Source organism: Psittacula echo (assembly GCF_963264785.1).
Source record: "Psittacula echo genome assembly, chromosome: 4".
NCBI classification, from domain to species: domain Eukaryota; kingdom Metazoa; phylum Chordata; class Aves; order Psittaciformes; family Psittacidae; genus Psittacula; species Psittacula echo.
Window position 1 is genome coordinate 31179943 of NC_137738.1, and position 23344 is coordinate 31203286.

General features: G+C 38.8%; 1 protein-coding gene across 1 annotated transcript in view; it reads left to right on the forward strand.

Moving 5' to 3' along the window:
* GALNT2 (polypeptide N-acetylgalactosaminyltransferase 2) overlaps positions 1 to 23344 on the forward strand; it is a gene marked incomplete at both ends in the record, with an annotated part of 100249 nt that overhangs the window by 60265 nt on the left and 16640 nt on the right. The window contains 7 exons of the mRNA XM_080615626.1: positions 4127 to 4225; positions 4812 to 4879; positions 7609 to 7674; positions 10980 to 11101; positions 18405 to 18492; positions 22276 to 22363; positions 22910 to 23013. Coding sequence (XP_080471752.1) covers positions 4127 to 4225; positions 4812 to 4879; positions 7609 to 7674; positions 10980 to 11101; positions 18405 to 18492; positions 22276 to 22363; positions 22910 to 23013 — 635 coding nt within the window. The remainder of the gene's footprint in view (positions 1 to 4126; positions 4226 to 4811; positions 4880 to 7608; positions 7675 to 10979; positions 11102 to 18404; positions 18493 to 22275; positions 22364 to 22909; positions 23014 to 23344) is intronic.

Below are 23344 nucleotides of genomic sequence, written 5' to 3' on the forward strand. Positions count from 1 at the left end.
CCTAGATATTTAATAACCTGAAGGGGTGTGTGTGTGTGTGTGTGTGTGTCTAACAGACAAAAGCCAGACAAAGAACTTAAATATGAGATGACAGGAAGACAAGTTATACTAAAGTGGCCATGTTTGTTTTAACTGTTGGTGTTGCAATTGTATTCTGACCTTCCTGGTTTTTTTGATAAATGGAGCTTGGAAAAGAACCCTGCGATTGAGAGAGAGAAATATTTTTCAGGGGAAAGGCCTTATTGGTTCTGTGATTATTACTTAGGCTTGGCCATGGAGCTGATTTAAGTACCCATCATTTTGTAAAGGGTCATCTTAAAGAAAAAAACCTATCAACAAAACGAAACAAAAAGCAAAATGGCCCAGACTGAAGCAGTCATTCCTGCAAATTTTCCATGATGCTTTCCCTGCCAAGTTGCAATTAATTTTCCTTCTATGTTGTCAAGGACATTCACTGTAGAAGCTGAAAAAGTTGCATGGAATATTTGTTTAGGAACTGCGCAATGGAAAAAGTAAGAGCAATAGCCATAGGAAAAAGAAAATGTTACAGATCTGAGCATGTGACACTTGGAAGCATGTTATTTCCAATAGAATTGGAGGCAATTGGGCTGAGATAAGTATCTTTTATGAAGCTGCTACAATCTTTTTCTGTAAGAGAAGAAACCTGGATGAGGAAGTTACTGTTTCTGCTTAAGCAACTCTTTATTAATTGCGTGAATGCGTCTAAGAGGCTGTTTGACTTTAACTACATAATAATACTGTTTAGTTGCTGAAATTGTCTAGGCTGTTTAGAAGCAATTCATCAGGATTCTACATTAGGTATGTAAATATGTGTGCAATTATGCATCTCTTTTAATATTACATTGTTTAGTCTTTTCTGCACTGCAGAAACTTTTACTAAGATCAGGTTAAGACCAAAGTTTTGTGCTTGCTTTTTGTGAAAGCCTGCCAGCAGCACCAGAAAACAGACTGGTTCACCTGTTGCAACTGCTTGCCTTTATTTTAAGCCGAAGGGATACGACATAAGAAAGGAGACAGTGACAGGAGGTCTAAGCAGGCATGCAGATTTTCACCCCAGCTGATGCTCACAACTGCTGCTTCCAACAGCTTTGAGAAAACTCTGGTTTCCTTCTGTTGCAGTCTGTTGATGGAGTTATCCCTTTCATACTAGATTTTGGAGATCCAGAAAGTGAGTGTCACAGTGGTAACAGGAAACTTCTGGAGTTGTCCTCATGTCAGTGTAAGATAATCTCCCAAGTGGGACAAAGGGTGAATACTCCATGGCTTTTCTGGACAAGTAGTTTCTGATCACATCTCTTATGTGTTGGCATAATTTTGGGGAATTACTGTTAAGTACTTTTAGCTGAACCAAACTGTGCTTTCTTTCTCATGGGGCAACAATTAGAAGCTTCTGATCCTCATACTTGGGATTTATTCTAAAATAGAGAAGAAACTTTCCTGTCTGTTTGGTACCACAGATATCTGTTAAGGTGAATGTTCTCCTTAAACTGGTTTAAGTGGATATTTCTATCAAAAAATGGTTTCAACAAATCATGGAGGTTTCAGAAAATCTTTTCATTATATGAGCAAGTTGGTGACTCAGATTTCTGGGGGAAAGAATATACTTTTCATGTTTAACTGATTTAGTGAACTACATTAAGCATTGAAGGTCTAGATTGAAATTTTCAGTTCAAGTTATGTTTTATCCAAATGTATTTTCTCATTCTGCATGCAAAATTAAGTGCTGTATCTTGAGGAAGGAAAGTCTAATCTCCGTGCCAGAAGTGATGACATTGCTTTGGTTTGAGTTCTAACTGTGGCACTATTGACACAGCAGAATAGGAGGACTGCTACTATTTCAGTTAAAGCAGGTATTTTCTGAAGAGCTGAGAGCAGAAGTAGTCAGTGAAACATTCTTCCAGTTTTATTTGGAACTCTAACAATCTGAATTTCATCCTCAGAAATATGCAGTAGTGCTCTTCTGAGTTTTCTTAAAATTGAGATGCTTCATTACCTTGAGTAATTCTACCCTAAGATGTGCTCTGGCTCAAGTGCTCTCTTCTGCAAAGAGATCAGTGTAGGTTTAATGTGACTTTTAAAATGATTCTAATGCAAGTGCTTCATGTGATAACTGCGTGCACAGTAGTCTTGTCCTCTGTGGGCAATTTGAAAGTTAGCAGAAAAAAAATGAAATAGAGTATACTTTTTTTTGGCATGTGTTGTAGCTGTCTAAGATGTGTTGCCAGAGGCTCACAATAGAGGTTTTAATTCTTTAGTTTCCAGGAACGCATACACGATGGATTTATTGCTTCAATACTGGGCACTAGTGATGAAGCCATCTTGTACACCTACCATTTGAGAAACAGAGCTGGAGCACCTCTCCTGTGAAAATAGGCTGAGAAAGTTAGGCTTGTTCAGCCTGGAAAACCTTATAGCATCCTTCCAGTACCTAAAAGGGGCGTACAAGAAAGCTGGAGAGGGACTTTTTACAAGGATGTGTAGGGATAGAACAAGGTATAATGGCTTTAAAATGAAAGAGGGTAGGTTTAGATTAGATACTAAGAAGAAACACTTTACTGTGAGGATGGTGAGATACCGGAACAGGTTGTCCAGAGAAGTTGTGGCTGCCCCATCCCTGGCAGTGTTCAAGGCCAGGTTGGACAGGGTTTTAAGCAACCTGGTCTAGTGGAAGGTGTCCCTGCCCATGGCAGGGGGTTGGAACTGGAGGAGCTTTAAGGTCCCTTCCAGCCCAAACCATTCTATGATCTGGCCTTGCTTATCTGACAGGAATTGTAGAGTTGGCATGGGCTTTGTTTTCCTTCAGAATGATTGAAGTTACCATGACACAATAATTTTTGTTTCACAGCAAGCGCTAATGTGTGTGATGTTTATGGGTGTGTTGTATAGAAAATGCTATAGGTTCTTGGAACTTTGTAGGGTGGGCAAAGGGCAAGAAACGCATTGCCACCTCACTATCTGATTCCAGGAAGTTGAAGATGGTGTGGTTTATCATGCATATTGGAGATGTTAAAACAGGTGTGGAGCAGCCTTTTATGTAGGCAGACACCTAGTTATAGAAGTTTAGGTAACAATGTGTAATCTACCTCTCTTCCTGTAAAAGCTAGTTTGATTAATTATGCACGGAGTATGGAATTACTTGCTGAATTTGCTACAAGTGTATTCTAGCTGAGTTTATTCCCTCTGCAGACAGCTAGGCCTGTTAAAGTTTTACCTCTAATATTGAATAAAGCATACATGAAGAAATACATCACTCATGTATGTTACTGCATGAATGGGGATTGGTATTGTGACCTGTCAGACTGTAATGCTTTCAGCATAAACTCAATACACAGTGTTTCCTAGTACTATGAATTTGTAATACAACGAGACTAGTGTATTTTGGGGGTTTATTATCAGTGAATTTAAACAGCTTAACTTTATATAGCCCTGCAGGAATTATTTTGGGATTTGCTTCTTTTTGTTGCTTATATTAACTTCAGGCTACTAGAGTTGATGAAAAATGAGTTGACATAGGTGGAATATTTCATTATCTTTATGGCTTGGAAAGATGTGGTTCTACTTTTAGTTGGCTCAACCCTGTCACAGTTAAGTTTGTTTTTCAAATTCTGAAAGTTACAATCCTTACAGCTTCTCACTAGAGCAGAAAGCCGTTTTCATCTATGAGCAGGACCAGGGTGCTACAGGAGCTTTAAAAGTAAATGGAGAAGTGGATGCATGCCATTCTAAAGAAGAGACAGATGGTAGCCTGTGAACCTGTGCATTTTAATTAAAAATATGCTCATTTACTTAGATTTATTGAATGCTTTTAATGTAATATAAGTCCTCTGGTTTCATACTCAGTTTCACGAAAGGTATTTATGACATACTGCAGTTGTGATAGTCTGGTGACTTTCCTGAACCTGCCTATATCTGACACTGACGTCTTAGTGTACCAAGACAATTACCAAAAGTGGCAAAAGAGGAGTTGATTATAATCTCACCTGAAAACAAGGTAGTTCATTCTTCTGAGGTAGACATAGTGTGTATGTGAGTTTAATGAAGGCTGTCTGGTACATCTGGAATGTAAAACTACTGTGTTCAAATGAAAGGGTATTATGTCTTTCAGGTGTCAGCGAAAACAATGGCGGATAGATTTGCCAGCCACTAGTGTGGTGATCACCTTTCATAATGAGGCAAGATCTGCTTTGCTTCGAACTGTTGTCAGGTACGCCTAGGAGACCTTGATTATTTTTTGTTTGTTTGTTTGTTTTCTTTTTTGGCTAAAGGCTATTCATTTGTGTCAGAAAATGGCTTATGATAAGGAAGGGAAGTAACAATCCATTATGCTTTTCTAAACCAATTGCTGACGGAAACATGAGTCTTAATTTTAATGATGCCTTCAGATCTTACATTCTGAAATAGCAACGTTAAACAAAATCTCTCCTCTTAACTACAAATACATGAAAGTTGTTGGTTGATGTTTGGAGGTTAACTGTACAATATTTTCCAAGAAACTGTCAAAGAAGATGGATTCCCAGTGGATATTTGAGCTGAAGATACCTGCAAAACTTCCATGTTACAAGTTGCCTAATGCACTGATTTCTGAAGGCTGGAATTCTCTGGGGGAGTGGACGATTCCACATGTGCCTCTCTTCACAAACACTTCCCATGAGAATAAGTCAAGAGTGTATTTTTGTTGAAAATGGCATCCTGGGCTTGGTTCCACTGTGGCTTAACAAAGTAACTGCTTTTATGATGTCATTGAAAATTAAGACTGTTTAGTATTGAGTACCTTTTTTTGTTTGTTTCAGTGTCCTTAAAAAAAGCCCATCACATCTTATTAAGGAAATCATACTGGTGGATGACTACAGTAATGATCGTAAGTACATTTACAGGGTCCTAACTTTATTTTGTTTATTCTGATAAGACTTTCAGTAGAGGCTAGTAAGTGACTCTGAGAATTAGTTACATGAATAGGAGTTTACAAACACTAATCCAAAATCAAGTTTTATTTCATTCATATCTCTTGTTGTGGAAATGTAGAGTTCCGATAAATGTTTCAGGTGCATTTTATTGCTTCCTGTCAGCTGAAGGAGTAGAGTGTGTAGCTGAAAACAGCCTTTCAAAAGTATAATATCTGATGTAAAAACAAACCCCATGGTGCTTGCAGATAATATTTTTGTAGCTCTGCTTTAAATAAATTCTGGTCTCCATCAATCTCTTGGAAAAATTGTTACTGAATCTAAAATTGTTACACTGCAAATAAAAGACAGACTAGGGACAATGTGGGCCCTCTCTGGAAGTTATCGGGAGAACTGGCTACCCTGGATTTGGAGAAGGCTGAGGTTCTTAATGACTTTACCTTAGTCTTCACTGGCAAAGGCTCTGACCGCACCACCCAAATCTTGGAAGGCAGACACAGGGACTGTGAGAATGAAGACCCTAGGCCCACTGTAGGAGAGAATCTGGTTTGAGACCATCTTAAAAACCTAAACATACACAAGTCCATGGGACCTGATGAAATCCATCCACGGGTCCTGAAGGAGCTGGTGAATGAAGTTGCTAAGCCACTGTCCATCATATTTGAAAAATCATGGCAGTCAGGTGAAGTTCCCGACGACTGGAAGAACGGAAATATAACCCCCATTTTCAAGAAGGGGAAAATGGATGACCCAGGGAATTACAGACCAGTCAGTCTCACCTCTGTGCCTGGCAAAATCTTGGAGCAGATTCTCCTGGAAGGCATGCTAAGGCACATGAAAAACAGGGAGGTGCTTGGTGACAGCCAGCATGGCTGCACTAAGGGGAAATCCTGTCTGACCAATCTGGTGGCCTTCTATGATGGGGCTATGGAACTAATGGACAGGGATAGAGCAGTTGCTGTCATCTACCTGGATGTGGGCAAACCGTTCGACACTGTCCTGCACGACATCGTTGTCTCTAAATTGGAGAGACATCAATTTGATGCGTGGACCACTCAGTGCATAAAGAACTGGCTGGATGGCCGCACGCAAAAAGTTGTGTTCAACGGCTCAGTGTCCGGCTGGAGACCGGTAACGAGTGGTGTCCCTCAGAGGTTGGTATTGGGACCGGTCTTGTTCAACATCTTTGTCAGTGACATGGACAGTGGGATTGAGTATGCCCTCAGCAAGTTTGCCAATGACACCAAGCTGTGTGGTTCGGTTGATACACTGGAGGGAAGGAATACCATCCAGAGGGACCTTGACACACTTGTGAGGTGGGCTGATGCCAACCTGATGAAGTTGAACCATGACAAGTGCAAGGTCCTACACCTGGGTCACAGCAATCCCAGGCACAGCCACAGGTTGGGCAAAGAAGAGATTCAGAGCAGCCCTGCAGAGAAGGACTTGGGGGTGTTGGTCGATGAGAAAATGAACATGAGCTGGCTTCAGTGTATGCTCACAGCCCAGAAAGCCAACCATATCCTGGGCTGCATCAAAAGGAGCATGACCAGCAGGTTGAAGGAGGTGATCCTGCCCCTCTACTCTGCTCTCCTGAGACCTCACTTGGAGTATTGTGTGCAGTTCTGGTGTCCTCAACATAAAAAGGCCATGGAAGTGTTGGAACAAGTCCAGAGGAGGGCCACGAGGATGATCAGGGGAGTGGAGCACCTCCCGTATGAAGACAGGCTGAGAAAGTTGGGGCTGTTCAGCCTGGAGAAGAGAAGGCTGTGTGGAGACCTCATAGCAGCCTTCCAGTATCTGAAGGGGGCCTACAAGGATGCTGGGGATGGACTCTTCATTAGGGACTGTAGTGATAGGACAAGGGGTAATGGGTTCAAACTTAAACAGGTTAAGTTTAGATTGGATATAAGGAAGAAGTTCTTTACTGTGTGGGTGGTGAGGCACTGGAATGGGTTGCCCAGGGAAGTTGTGAACGCTCCATCCTTGGTGGTGTTCAAGGCCAGGTTGGATGAGGCCTTGGGTGGCATGGTTTAGTGTGGCGTGTCCCTTCCCATGGTGGAGGGGTTGGAACTAGATGATCTTAAGGTCCTTTCCAACCCTAAATGTTCTATGATTCTATTTTATGAATTTATTCTATTCTATGATTTTATGATTCTAACTTATTTTATAAGAAGTTAAGATTTTTATAAGTACTAGGGTATCACAATACAAACTTGAACAATTGAAATGGATCTCGGTAACATTTCCTAAAGGAAGCTGATGTCTATACTTGCATTGCTAGTTTATCACAAGTTTTAGGATAGGCTTAAACCTTAATGTTGTTTAAAAAGTGAGCTTTATTATAGACAAAGAAAACCACTTAATCCTATTTTTAATGCAATGTAGAAGCTGTCTAAAATGAGCAAAGGGAATATCACTAAATAAAAATATTACAAGAATGTAAACTTGTAAAAAAGTTAGCTTTAAGTAACATAATGAGAGTGCTAACTTCTTAACCTGGTAATTTTTCTTCATTTCTGGTCAGATATGTAGGTACCTTTTTTTTAAGCCTATATATTGTATGTAGCTATTTATGACCATAAAGATTTTCCACTACAAAGCTTTTGGTTTTCTTTGGTAGCCTGTCTTATAGTGTCATTCAGTGATGGATATCAAAGTTGGTTTCTTTATTTTTCAATTGTAGCTGAGGATGGTGCTCTCTTGGGAAAAATTGAGAAAGTGCGGGTTCTTCGCAATGATCGCCGAGAAGGTAGGCTTCATCTGGGGGGAGGAAGATACAAATTCCATTGTGCTGCCGTACCTGTTAATCTTCATCAAGCTTTTTAAAGGAACATTCTGCTATATACATTCCGTATTGGAGGGGGTATTTTTACTTTACAAATCAACGTTCTATTGGAAGGAATAAAACCAAATGCATCTGTGGAAGTAAAAGCTGTGATTCTAATTAGTTCTGGTTTATTGTGTGCACAGTTGCCCATTGGCTTTCATGCTGAAAGCTGACTTGAGAAATTGCCTCCCAACCTCTCCTTTCTCTTACAGTACTGAATCCTCAGATAAGCTGCTCCCATGTATGTAAGGTCTCACTGTAAACTGTATGAATGTTTGAAATGATCCAGCTTAAAAATAGCCCTCTGTATGGCAGATTCCCTTACTAGAGATCATTTTAAGAATCTAGTTTATGGACAGCCCAGTGAATACTTTGTTTTGGCAGACTTGAGAGGATTTGAGCTGCCAACAGGGCCAGGACCAGCTATGCCACATTTGCTGAAGCCATGTAACAAACTCGTCTTACACTTCTGTTTTCTGTTTGTTGCTTTGTAAATTACGGTTTCATATCACTGAGCCCTTCACTCAAAAATTTCCTGGCTCTGGAGCTTAAAGTATTAGATGTAGGCAACTGTTATTCTGCAGCTGTTTGAAATAATAACAGAGTTGACAATTGAAATAGCTTACTGAATTAACAAGTAGGTGTTTTGCTTGTGTAATTTTATAAGCACTGTATCTTCTAGGCTGCTAGCCTTAGCCTGGGGAGCAGCTAGAAACATCATACTGTCAGAAACTGGAAATGACATGCACAAAACATGTGTTCTCCCATAATTAAAGTTGTTGCACACTGATGAGTTCTTTGTGTTTAAATAATTAGTTTGGAATATGCTGGTGAACAGAGGCATGTTAGGAAAGCAGGCCTTTTATGACTTGCCGTGGTTGCAGTGTTCTGAGCAAGTTAATGCCATTTTTATGATCAGAAGGGGACTTAAAGATGGAATGGAATAGTAATAGAAAAAACAGACTGAAGTAACACTATAAGTTTTTTAGTAATTATAAATATGTTGTACTACATATACAGATTCATATTTCATTTTCAGATATACTGATGCATATTTTTAAGTACAATATGACAAATCTTTTACTTTGTCAGAAAATAGCTATTTACAGGTTAAAGGTAGAGTACTAGTTTACGTGGTATTTTTGTGACATTAAGATTAAATTATTATCATGGGACCTTGTGTACTGTTCATAAAGTTTTGCCTAGGCATCCACGTGTGCAACCAGATGATAATTAAAATGCTGTAACATTCCATTTGATTGCTGGCTTGATATGCTTGAGTTTGCTACTTTGCTTTTCATTTTCACTCTAGGCTTCTATATACTAATTAATTAATGTACTAATTGTATATCAGGCACGTACAAATTAAAATTTAAGAGGATAAGTGAAATCAACCATTGTGTAAGATGCTGAGAGTAGCACAGTAGTATGAACAACAGAGGGAAGCAGCGTGTTTTAAAACAAAAATCAAAATAAAGGAATGGTGCCTGTGGAGGGGATAACACAGAGTGCCTTCCTTTCATAAATGTCATATAGTCTCATCTGTAGGGCTAGAGTTTGTCATGGGAGCAGATGTATTTTGGAGGACATGGTAATCTACAGAATAAATATTCAGTGGAACCTTCTCAACTCTTTCTGTTCTAAGACTGAATGTGATTGTAGAGCACTCAATGACCCGAGTGGTCACCTCCATTTTTTTCCCCCCTTAGATCTGAAATTAGAAACACTGCTGTGTGTTTTCTGTGGAAGTAGAGCAAGACAGTAGGTTCTATAAGAATGTGAGTTGGAAATAATAAGCTCTGGAAGGAGGAATTGAAAAAATAAAACAAACGTAGCCAGAGTGCATGAGGATTGGTTTGATGTAGAAAAACTGAACAGAACAGGTTCAAAGGTTGGAGTTTGGGAGACAGCATAAAAACAGGGAGGTACAGTTAGCTGCCAGTGTACCACAGATAAGGTGTAGAAGTACTATCCAAGAGTATCAGCATAGCACATATCTGCAACAGTGAAGTGCTCGCATTTGCAGTAAAAGATAATGCCAGGGATCTTGATGAGGCTGTTGCTGAATGCTGGACAGAGCAAACAAGGTTTTTGCCTTGAGCATCTTGTATTCTATTTGGCAGAGTCCAATTTTCAGGTTTTATTTTTTAAAGGGGATAGAAGTGGGATTGATTCTTACAGTGTTTCAGTTGAGGGGGTAACAGAACAGATTTAGTGGGAAACAATGTAAAATAATTACTTGGCTCTGGTCTTGAGTGATAATGAAATGATGAATTTTGAGGAGTAGTAAAGGAAAGCAGGGAGGAATTTTGCAAAGAAATTAGAGGAAGCTTGCTGTTGTTTTGTACTGGTGTATATGGCGGTATGTTCTGGAGTATTATATAGCAAGGACTTTAAGGAATGGTGAGGTCATCCAATAAACAAATACTGAAAGAGAATGAAGGAAGGAAAGGAACAGGCTAAACCAGTGGGGGAATCTGTGTAATTGAGATATAGAGAAGAACCTTTTGGCTTTTCCAGAAGTTTCTTCCTAAAGAAATGTTTTCAAGATAAGATTAAAAAAGACACCGAACACCACACACCCCAAAAAAAACCAACCCAAAAAAACCCCAAGCCAAAACAAACAAAAAAACCAACAAACCAAAAAAACTACAAAACAAGAGATTTGAAAGAAACACAGGGAAAAGCCAATTGAAAGGGAGGGGTGAGGGGAAGGCTCTCAGACATGAATTAATTCTTCCTGGAAGAAATTGATAGAAGAATGGACACACTGTGGTGAGAACCAAGATGGTGGGTGGCAAAAAGGTGGAGAGGATAAATTAATAATTGTGCTTTCGTCTGTTCTGTCATGAACTATAGGAAAGGGGTTTGGTTTTAGGACAAATCTTGAATAATGTTTATCAGTATAAATACCATTTCCTGTAATATCATTTAATGTAAATACCAAATACTGTAATGCAGCTGTACTTGCGTATCGCTTGTTTTTAAAAGGGACTTAAGTTCTCTTGCTTAAATTGATTGAGACCTGTAGACTAGGGTGCAATAGCTTGGAAGGTTGCAGGCTGTTTTGTATGAAGTAATTGTTAACTACCGTCTCATTTTGATAATGAAACTAGTGCTTTTGTTCTGTCTGAGTTAGGGTAATCTAATTCACAACTAACTTGGAATGCAATAGTTTCTCACTACTGCGTTTTCCTCAGTAAGGACTTTATATCTTTACTTCTCAGGCTTGATGCGCTCCCGTGTCAGAGGTGCAGATGCAGCACAAGCAAAAGTGCTGACCTTCCTGGATAGTCACTGTGAATGTAATGAACACTGGCTGGAACCACTTCTGGAAAGAGTAGCTGAGGTTAGTAAAGAATTTTAAAGTAATTTCCTGAAGGAGTAGCTTTTAGATTTTTAAAGCCATCTGTTTTATACTACATTAATTTTATGCATTTTTATAAGGAAGCCTTTTCTCTGAAATGAGATGATGGAGGAGATCGGAGTATTCGGTGATTAAAACACATTTTTGTTCATTTAATCTGTGAACATAGGAGGATAAAATCTGAATATTTATTGCTATCTTTATGAGCAATTCAAATATATGCTTCTTTGGTTCTTTAGGGACCTCCTCAGTAAGTGTCGGAAGTCTTTTGAGCAAAATATAGTTCTCCTCGACCAATATCATCTCAATGTAATTCAGTTTATCTGAGTATTTATGCCTCATTGAGATTCAGTGTGATAATAGGAGAGAGGTTGAGCTGTGAAACAAAAATCCTTATGGAAATTAGCAGAGAATGTGGGCTCTCGGCTTCTGTGAAAACGGCACTTAGTCTGTGTCCCGGAAAAGCAATTGAGAGGATTGAGAGTGAAAGATATAGTATTTTCTCCAGGAACTGGTTATACTTGTTAACTTCCTCTGGAGAAACTCAGTTGAAGTGGAAAGTGAATCAAGTGTGATCCTCAAAAGCACTGGGGAACCCTCAAGACAACAGGGTTTTTCTTCTTTCTTAATTGCATTCCCTTTCTGGTAAACTCCCCTTCCTGTAAGGGGAAGCAGTTAATTTCAAAATGCTCCTGATCAAAATGGTTTTGCTCTAAGTACTCTCTTGTTAATGGCCAGGTCTTCGCTCATCCTACCTATGTTTTCCTTTGCATTTGCCCCCAGAAAGGGGATGGGGGTGAAAAAAGGAAGGTAACCCCATGTATTCAGCATGCCAATAGAGAAGCTATTGATGACTGATTTTCCTAATTTTGTTTGGTTCTGTGATGCTTTATAGAATCATATATGTAAATCATTTAGGTTGGAAAGGATCTTTAAGATCAAGTCCAACCTAGTTAAACTAGCACTGCCAAGACCACTACTGAACCATGTCCATATGTGTCGTATCTAGATGTGTTTTAAACCACGACAATGCCTTTTAAATACCTCCAGGGATGGTGACTCCACTTCCCTGGGCAGCCTCTTCTAATGCTTGACAACCCTTCTGGTGGATAAACGTTTCTTATTATCCAGTCTAAACCTCTCCTAGTGCAACTTGAGGACATTTCTTCTTGTCTTATCACTTGTTACTTGGGAGAGGAGACTGACACCCAACTTGCTGCAACCTCCTTTGAGGTAGTTTCAGAGAGTGATCAGGTACCCCCTGAGCCTCCTTTTTTACAGGCTAAATAATCCAAGTTCCCTCAGCTGCTCCTCATCACACTTGTGTTCTAGACCCTTTGTTGACCTTTGTCAGACACACTCCAGCACATCAGTGTCTGTCATGTGATGAGGGGGCCAAAATTGAACACAGAATTTGAGGTGCTGAGTACAGGGGGCCGATCCCTTCCCTAGTCCTGCTGGCCACACTGTTTCTGATACAAGCCAGGATGCTGTTGACCTTCTTGGCTGCCTGGGCACAAGCTGGCTGATGTTCAGACAGCTGTCAACAGATACCTCCAGGTCCTTTTCCGCCGGGCAGCTTTCCAGCCACTCTTACCTAAACCTGTGGTGTTGCATGAGGTTGTTGTGACCCAAGTGCAGGACCTAGCACTGAGCCTTGTTTAACCTCATACAACTGGTCTCAGTCCATTGTATTCATTGTGTATTTCAGTAATACTGTAAGTTGCCTAAGACATATTAGCAAGTAAATCCTATTTTGGAGCAGAAATAACTCTAATTAGCTCAAGCCTGGACACTATTAAAGGACCTAGATCTTACAAAGCCCTTGTGTGAGTAATGTAACCATTCCTTCTGGTTTGATTTTTTTTTTTTTTTTTTTTTTTTCCCCTATGTACAGTGCTACAGACTCGAAAGTGTTGGGGAATTTCTCTATAACTAACTAGAAAAATAAATTGGAAGGCATGAAATGTATTTCAAAAGGAATTTGAGTATGCCTGGAGGTAAAGCAGTAATGAATTCTGGGATTTGGGAACTGTTTTCAGGCCTTTTTGTGTAAATGCTGAATGTAAACCGTCTTATTAAATTGCTGACAGTTTTGTTAGGATCCATCATTATATGTGGTATACTTGATGGAAAAAACTGGTGCATAATTTGCTTTGTGCAGTAGCTACTTTTTAGCAGCACATGAATTAGTAGATACTTCAAAATTTGCTCCTCACCATTGTCACCATAATACACTAATTGTGTCTTTTTGAATAGTTTTCAGCTGTATGGGTGCAGTTTTCCGTTCCTAAAAGCTTGATGTACTGTTAAATAATTGATGTGGAATTCCAATTTACTTTTATCTGGGACTAGATTCTCAACCAACAGCCATGGGGACTGATGAAGTAGCTTCTAAGCTTTCTGCTTGTTCAAATGATTAAGGCATGGGTAATGTTTACATGTAGTGTATGATAGTTTTTTGTTATTTTAAATGGATTGATTTTGCTTACTGTGCAGACAGTCTGTTACTTGCTGTTAATAGGGAGTGTTTTCTTGATAGTCTCAGTGACAATAAACTGAATAGATATGAAGTAATTTCTGCTCTGGTGTCAAAGGTGACTTTTTCAGGTCAGGGCTAATATGCATTAATACAGTATTTTCTGATGTGCTGCTATATCTATTCTGTATATGGTGGAAAGTGTAGGTTTCTTCTTTTCTCCATTTTGTCTAGAGTTGCCCAGTTGCCATTTAATTCTGTCAGACTTTTGGGGAATTAATTGTGTGTGTGTTACAGTTTAAAAATTTATAGCTTACAAGAAACAGTCCGAATCGAGTGAGTTATATAATACTCTATCTGGTGTGCTGTAGCCACTTCAGAAATCTGTGTCTCTGAGATCTTGCTTGTTAGGAACACTTGAGACGTCAAGCTTTCCCCTTCAGTTGAATGATGATCCGTCCCACAGTTATTTTTCTTTGAGACGATTTCCTGGTTTAGAGTGTCTTAGTCTGTTGACTGTGCTTGCTTAGCATTTTTAGAGGGGTCTGGCACTGCTGGGGATTTTTCTTCAGAAATTTGAACAAAGACTTAAAGCTGAAGCAACATACATACAAGGTGAGTATTTGAGTTCAGACATGTACGGATACCCATATACCTTGGAGCTGATCTGCGTTCTCCCTCTTTGTTCCCTCCCAGAGAATGGTTTTCTGTTGATTCCCTAAGGCTACCTTTTATACCCTTTAGGTTTTTTGTGTGTGTTAGGGGAGATTAATGAGGAGACAGTGGGGATTAACCCTTTGATTTCCCAAAAAATCAATATATTAATAAGCATACAGAGTCTTGAGAACACTGGTAGCTACCGGCTGTTTCATGTACGTTTGTCTACTTGGCTTTTTCCATTTCTAATTTCTAAGCACTTTGACATTCTATTCTTGTAAATCAGTTATATGAGAAAAATAAAAATTGAAAGATTCTGATTCAGAACTGATCTAATCTGTTTTCATAGCATAACTATAAATCCTATATCACTTTCAGGAAGGTATTTTTAAACAAAGAAGATACTAAAAGCAAGGAAGATCTAAGATTAAGAAATGAGGTGTGGATCCCTTTCTCATATCTGATTTTTGTGACCTTGAATGAGTCAACTTTGCCACAATGCTGAAAGGAAAATATTCATACTTTATCTTCAGAGTCTTGTGAAGCTTAATCTTTGAAGCATCTTGAGTTTGTGGTTTGGTTTTTTTTGGGGGGTGGGGAGGGAGGAAGCAATGTATGCACAATCTTGAGGATAATTTCTGATGGTTTATGGGAATAGTATATAATAGTCTAACTCTCTAGACATGCATAACTTCCTAATGAAATAGTTAAGATAAAATTGTCTGCTACATACTTCCAGGCAGTAGAGACTTGCAGTATGCACAGGCTCTTTCCATTATCTTCATCAAGGTGCACATGGCTTTACAATTCTATCTTCCATTATAAGTTATGGTGTCAACCCCTCGGAAAGATTTCTAGTTCAATCACCCTATAGATAAATAAATATCTTCTTGTAGGATAATTTAAAGGGAGCAGCTGCTTTTTAGTGTTTTAAGTGAATTAGCTCCCTGTACATTGGAGACTCACAAGCTCTTTTTAGCAATCTGCATTAAAAACTTTGTGGTGCTTTGCAAAGCATCCCCTTCAGAATGTGCAAATCTTTTGTCTGCTTTGCTGCTTAGCAAATCTATAGTTTCAAATCATGACAGGAACAGCATGAGCCAACAAAGTGGGATTATACAATGAACTGAATGCTCACAACCTGGGTATTTGTCTGTCAGAGAAACAAGTGGAAGTTGTTTAAATAATGTATTAGGTGTAGCAAGTGGTGTTGGTGTGGTGGTGTGCTGATATTGATAGAACTAATCAGACCATCAGCAAAAGTTTGAGGGAATCCTAAATGCACAGACACAGCATCCTACCTTCTTACTCAGCATGGAGGAGGGAAGTTGAAGCCTAACTGAAGCTCTACCTAATGTGACGCCTAACAGCTTGGGCAACTTTTACCACCAGGCTCAATTGTACCAAGTAGAACCATTTAGGAAAATGCAAGGTTTTGTCAGAAAAATTTTTCTTAAAGATGGGCATAGATGTGTAAGCCATCTCAGTTTCAGCTAAGGAAATAGGGAGAATAGAAAGGAAGGGTGGTTTCAGTTTTGTAATTCATGCTGATGGACATATTGTGAATAATTGGATAGGCTGGGTAGCTTTTGACTCATAAATAAAGGAGTTTCCTAATTCTCATACTGTATACAGAATGCCTAAAATAAGGTCATGGGTGCACCTGAAGTGCTTTAGTGGTATAGGGGGGCATACCAACACAATTAGTGTTTTGCAGTGAAGGTGTAGTAAATCGTAATTGCCTCTCAGCTACAAGAGTTAGCAAAATTGTATGCTTGCATTACAGGGCTACAGCTAACAGAAGCAGAAGTTAGAGGTGATTGATAGAGGAATAGGACAGGTTGGTCTCTCTTGCCTGTGTTTCTAGTTTGCTTTAGACTAAGCTTAGTGGCAGACCTGATTAAATTTTATGTTATATCCCTCATAAAAGCAGATATTTGTCCTAGGTGTTATAGCCACAGTCATACTTAAAAGGAATGTAGAAATCTATAATGGTGATGCTGGCTCATGTTCAGTCAGCTGAACATGTGCCAGCAGAGTGCCCAGGCAGCCACGAAGGCCAACAGCATCCTGGTCTGTATCAGAAATAGTGTGGCAACAGGGCCAGGGCATTGATCCTCTCCCTGTACTCAGCACTGGTGAGGCCGCACCTCAAATCCTGTGTTCAGTTCTGGGCCCTTCACTACAAGACAGACATTGAGGTGGTGGAGTGGGTCCAGAGGAGGGCAACAAAGCTGGATGAAAGGTCTGGAGAACAAGTCTTATGAAGAGTGGCTGAGGGAACTGGGGTTGTTTAGTCTGGAGAAAGGAAGGCTCAGGGGGGACCTTATTGCTCTCTACTACAGCTACCTGAAAAGAGGTTGTAGTGAGGTGGGTGTCAGTCTCTTTTTCAAAGTAATAAGGGATAGAACAAGAGGTAATGGCCTCAAGCTGCACCAGGGGAGATTTAAATTGCATCGTAGGAAACATTTCTTCACAGAGACAGTGATCAGGCATTGGAACAGGCTTTCTAGGGAAGTGGTGGAATCACTGTCCCTGGAAGTGTTCAAAAACCGTATAGGTGAGGCGCTCAGTGACATGCTTTAGTGGTGGCCTTGGCAGTCCTGGGACAGTGGTTGGACTTTGATGATCTTAAAGGTCTTTTCCAAACTAGTTGATTTCTACGATTCTGTGAGTCTTCAGCTTTTAGCTTTATCCTCAGCTCAGCTTCTCTTGAATTCACTTGGATTCTCCTTTTGGCGAATACAGAAGTTAGTGACTTTTTGCTCACTCAGGCAGAATGACTTAGTAAAAGCCGATTGTAATTAGGGCTTATTAAAATCAGCATAGATTGAATAATTAAGATTCAATAAATGAGAATGGGTGTTTAATGTTCTTATTGGGCCAAGCAAAGCATTTGACTAAGAATTGCTTCTAAGTCTCTTGTTATGAGCTCAAGCTATTCTCATACTAGTCAGGTTCCAATCTGTTCTGTGTGATACTCATTAGCAAAGGGATGCATTGCTGAACCACTGTTCAGAATATATGTATTGTTGTTTGAAGACGTACTTATGGAATAAATTCTTAAGATGCACATGTCTAGGTTGGTATGGTTTATAGCCACGAGAACTGCTTCTCTGTAACAGAGACAGCAAAATTTCTCCTGTTCAAAATTGGTTTCTTTTATATTCACAGATTTGGTGATACACTGTTCTGAAGTTATTTGTGCTCTTTGAATGACATTAACTTGTGGAGCTCAAACTTCTATTTTGAAATCAACCAAAATGTTCCATCAACTTGCCGTAGAAGTTATGCTTCAGTGTGTAAATGTAACTTCTTTTTTTCCCCAGTAAGTTATGGAGACAAACTGGCTTAACCATGATACTGCATTTCTAATATTAGATGAGTCTCATTTTTTTTTTGGAGTACTGATGTCTGTGATCCTACTGGATGATGTATGTGGAGCTGTTGGAAAGGTTTTTTTTGTTTTATTTTTCTTAAACTATACCATTGCTCAGAGTAGTACATGAGACCACGGTTGGCCAGAGAAATGTGGTATCTGTACCGCTGCAATCTTGGCTGCTGGAGATTAATAGCATTCATTAGTCTGAGGTGTTTTTAGGTTCTCTTTGCTATCTAAATATCTGATTGTGAAGTGTGATTCTTTTATTGTGGAATGGATTAGCATAAACCTAAGACTTTTCTGATTGCGGAAAGGCCTAAGTGTTCCATAAAGGTTGAAATGATAAGATCCTAGCATACTGCGTGGCTAGGGAGATTTGCTGTGGAAAATATGAATTGCCTGGATGCTTCTTTTCCTTGTGCAGGTTTAAAAATAGGAATGGAAGCACTGTGTGCGCTCAACTGCCTTTAGCACTACAAGTTTGCTGCCTTCTTCAAGAGCAAGTCAGAAGAGGGGGATTACTTAAATATAAGTAGCCTAGCACAGAAAAGTTTTCCCAGCCATATTGTGTGGTTTCTCCTTTATGAAGCAGTGCTGAGCAAGGCTGTTTGTAGCTCCAGCTATTCAGAGCCACAAGTTGAAGTAGGGGGGAGAGCTGGGGAAGACGTGCGAATGAAATCCTGCTGAACTGTTCGACACCTCATTCTGCCTGAATCTTTATATATTGATTTCACTATTTCAATATTACTTTCTAATATCTATTTTAGGACAAGACCAGAGTTGTGTCTCCTATTATTGATGTAATTAATATGGACAACTTCCAGTACGTGGGGGCGTCAGCTGATTTAAAAGGCGGTATGTACCTGTACTGGAATATAGATTTAAAACAGAAAAAAGGCATCAAGAATCAAAGCTCATAATCACTGCAGTTGTGGAATGGGCAGTTAATGTACTGTTCTTTCCTTTCATGTATCTAGTTTTAAGTCCTGTAGGTCACTTGTTTATAGGCTTTGATTTTAATTGGCCTTACTGTCCTCTGCTTTAAAACAGTTCATCTTTATTATACTAATTCTTAAAAGTTTATGCTGCCTTTTACCAATGTGCAAGACTTGCTCTGATGTTTGTAGGATTGTGTAAATGTATCAGAATAAGCTTATGGCCAGAGCTTATGATTCTCTTTTTAGATAGGACAGACTTTCATTGCTCACTAGCTTAGAAGCCCACCAGCAATGCGGTGCCTATGAGTTTTTTTTCAAGATGCTGGTTTGCTTAAAAAATTAAGCTCTTCTGAATAAGCAGAAAGCTTTGGAATGTGTTTAAAAAAAGAAAATGTTTTTGTTAGCCATGATCTGTGATTGTGAAGAGAGTAACATGTGACCATAAAAATTTGTAGTGTTTAAACTTTTACCATTACAAAATTCCCTGTTAAATTGAGTTTAGAAGTACCACAGTTTCTCTACATCTAGCTAGTGTAAACTGTTGACAGCAAAAAGACTTGTGAAACTCCCAATCAGAATAAATAAATAAATCAATCCCCCCCTCTGCTTTGTCAAAGAGGAGGAGGGCAACCACACGCTAAAATCCTTACTTATGACAAGTTTTTAAAGCTTTTTTGCCTGTTAACAAGAACCTAGCATGCAAAATAACTGTTCTCGCCCATCCTTCCCTCCTGTTTTTAAATAAGTGTTCCCACAATGCTGCAAACTGAACTGGCTGCATAAAGACATAAGATGAGCCACGACATGGGAATTGTACAGCGCTATTTTCACACTTTTTCTGAATAGGCTTTCTTGAGCGAGGAATGGAAAAAACAATTTCAAGTCTGTTCCTTCAGTTACTAGTCTCTAACTGGCCACCAAGCATTGTTCCAATAAACTATAATAAAGGCAATCTTTGTGTAATGTTGCATATGCTTCAATTCGTCAGTGATACGGAAGTGAGAGGTTCTGTATCCTTTTAATTAACATTTTGAAACGAGACCTACAGTGCATATATTCACAGTATGCTAATGTATAGTTCTGTGCCATTATCTGTGTGCCAGCTTTATTAAAACCTTAAGTCTTTTACCCATTCTATTCATATACCTAGAGTATGGAAATCTCTATACCATTATGTGGCTCTTATTGTTGTCTGCAGTAGGAGGAGGAATACTTTCATTGAAACCTTTGATTGGTTCCTGCAGGGTTCATGCTCTTTAATTCTTCCCAAGTGAAGTGGGAAAAGATTGAGAGATCATTTCACTTGTTACTGCTTTTCATGCTTCATCTTTGGAACTAAGTTTCCTCCTTTCTTTTTTTTTTTAAACCATCTTATTGCTTGTTTTCTCCCCTCATACACAGGAGCAATGGATTATTTTTATATATTTTTTTAAAGTGTATGTGGCCTCTGTACTTCTGGATTGAGGAATGTGAAGTAGTCTTTTTTTAATGCTAACAATAGGAATTTTGCACATACCAGTGTTTAAAGCTATCTGAGGGTCTGTTGAAACATGAATAATAGATTTCAGTTCTCGGAGGACGGATTACCATGTTAGAGGCACTACAGCATTTGGCATCCCAGGACACTTTTCACTGGGGCCAAGTCTAAACATGGAAATTAAACTATGCTTTCAACCTCAGATACAGTATCTGTGCGAAGCATGGAGAGTTAAGACAGCTGGGACAGCATTTGTGTCTGCTCTGTTTTGAAAGGGCTTATTCACCTCAGACCAGGAACCTAGCAAATGCTACAAACTTTTTAAAGCGGACAGAGCTGAAATAATTCGCAAGTCTGGCCAGCACTAAATCCGTGCACTTCACGTTACAAATTATTTTTGAGGGGGGATTTGCCAAAGTGTTTATGCTGCTCTGAGAAGGACTTTAGTTACTGGAATAAACTGTAGTTAACCGAGATCTAATAATTTAAAGTATGCCTACAATGCAGTTCACACTGGATAGAATTTCATATTGGATATGCACTTGTGTTTAAAAATACTTCTTTTACAGAGTTGCTGATATTATCTCATTGAATGCAGATTTTTCCCAGAGTCAGTGAAAATGGAGACGGAAAACTAGCTTTTATGGGTAGACAATTCATACACTTGTTCAGCGTTTGCAAGTGATGTGTTCCAAAAGAGACCCCTTGTGTTCACTAGAGTATATGTAACTCTACCACTTCTGCTGGAGAACAGTAGGGTTTTTTAAGTTCTCCCAGATGCGAGTAATTTTGCTGGGCATGTATGATGAAATGTGACTTTTTAACTGCAGCGAAATATTGGAGCTCGTTTTACTTTTCATGCTGGAGGCTTTGCAGTAATATAGATTGTAGTAATTTTACTATTTTGCTGCTTGGAGTTTTGGAGTAGTTAGATGGTCTTTCATTTTTACAGTGCAGCAGTTCATAAGATACTCAAACATGGAGAGAAAGAGTTGGCATGCATTCTGTGAAGACTGTTCAGGATAATTTCTGTATTCTGTGTTTGTGAGATAAATATCTTGTGAGTTAAACTGAAAACTGTTTGCTTTTAATCATTACTACACATTTATGGATGCAGACAGATAGTTTGTAGGACTGTATCTGTTGTCTGTTTACCTTAGCTTTTCCCCCATTTCCCTACAAAGTAATTGCTTTATCTTTATGCTGGAGAAAGAAAACTATTGGCATCTGTGCACCAGAAATCTGGAAATCATTCATTACATGACCTCATAGGATCTAAATGTGTTTGGCAGTCTGTGTAAGGCTGATTTGTGTCTCCCAGGTGTACAGGGAGAGGGCTATGGACATTGCATAGTTTTTAAACAAGTGTTCATGCTTGTCTGCATAACCTAGCTCAAAAACGGTTATGAAAGTGTTTCCTATAGGAAGTTTTTCTTGTATCAGCCATGTATCGCTGCCTAAAGGAGGTAATTCAAATGGCTGTCAGCTTTCACTACTCTAGGTGACCTGTCAGTCTTGTCTATTCTAGTGGTCTTTATGTGCTTCTGTGCTTAACTCGCGATAGGACCAGACCAACTATGTGTGTTACTGTGTGTACACACATATGTGTACATACATAAAGGAAGTAAGATTTTGGTCCTCTAGTGGTTGCATCAGGTTTAAAAAATGATGCACATGAAAGCATACAGTGGGAAAGCAGGACGTTAAATGAATGTTAATAAGAGAAGTGGGATGTAACCTGTTGTGACCTGCATGATAGAGAGCTCCTGCTGATGGAGGACTACCAAGGGTAGTGCAAAAAACCTGTAAACATAAGTATGTGATGAGAGTTGAAATGCAATTGTACAGTAAAGAATGCTGAGAACATTTGTAGTGGCTTGAAGATCTTCATGTAATAATTTATTTGATGTAAGGGTAATGAGATGTGTATAAGGCTTTTGCTTTGTCACTTGTTGACTGGGTTTCTTACTTTGTGTAATAGATGGCAACAGGAGAATGCAACGTTATTTTGTATTTGAGATTACATTTTTTTTATTGTTCTGTCAACTTCTTTACCTTTCATCTGTCCTCCTACTTGTTTATTTTCTTCCCAGAAGTTTGTACAAGTTTAAATTTTTAATTTAAATTACAGTTCCCAGTGTTTTCAGTTAACATTATGTTACTATGAGTTGAATGATGACCATAGTCTTTTTAACATCCTACTCTAATATTTTCTTCTTGAAGGCTTTGATTGGAACCTGGTGTTCAAATGGGATTACATGACACCAGAGCAAAGAAGAGCACGGCAAGGAAACCCAGTAGCTCCCATAAAGTATGTCTGTACTGCCACTTCTTTCTCTAACAGCTTGTAGTTTTCAGCTAAAAAAAGTTAGAGATCATGTTCTCTGAGTCAGAAAGGGGATCTTTACTATAGCTTCTCTAATACTGAAATTTCATTCCTATTTATGTAATGTTCTGCGACTCTCAAAATTATATTTAAAAAAATACTTTAAAGCACACTGATAGATAATTTATTCTTCATAAAAAGTAGAACTAAGACATAGTTGGTATGTCTTGAGGGCTAAAAATAGAGTATCAGTTTTAATGTTTTATTGCTGGCACAAATTGCCACACTTTACATAAGGAACTTGTGAGCCAAATGGAGATTTGGGGACTACTTCAGAAGGTGGTCATAACACCTTATATGCAATAGACATGTGTGCAGACAACATTTGATGTGTTAGATGCACAATTAGCATTTGAAAGCATTGCTTTTTTTTTTTTTTTTCCCCAAGCATGTATTAACCTTGAGATGCAAATGATAGTTACCTCCCAGCTCATGGTTCTGTATTTCATTTATTGTTTCTTGTCTTTTTAGGACACCCATGATAGCTGGTGGCTTGTTTGTGATGGACAAATCCTATTTTGAAGAACTAGGGAAGTATGACATGATGATGGATGTTTGGGGTGGAGAAAACTTGGGTATGTATATTATTTACTGTGGGATCAATCTTGAAAGTAGGTTTTCTCATTGAGAGTTATGGTCTTCCTGATTTTGTGCAAAGAGGGTTAAAACCAGAGTTAGATCTTCACATGCAGTATCGGCAAAATCAAAAAAGTTTATTTCAATGGAGAAAAATAAAACAGGATAGGAATTATGTGCTAAATATGAAAGAATAAAAGTATTTGTTCATTAAGCAGTAATCTTTTTACTTTTATTTTTTTGTAATGGACTTTGGCTGATAAAGAATTACTGAATGTAGATGGACAATTGCTTTCAAAACGGCAGTCTTGTTTTAATGTCACATCCTCA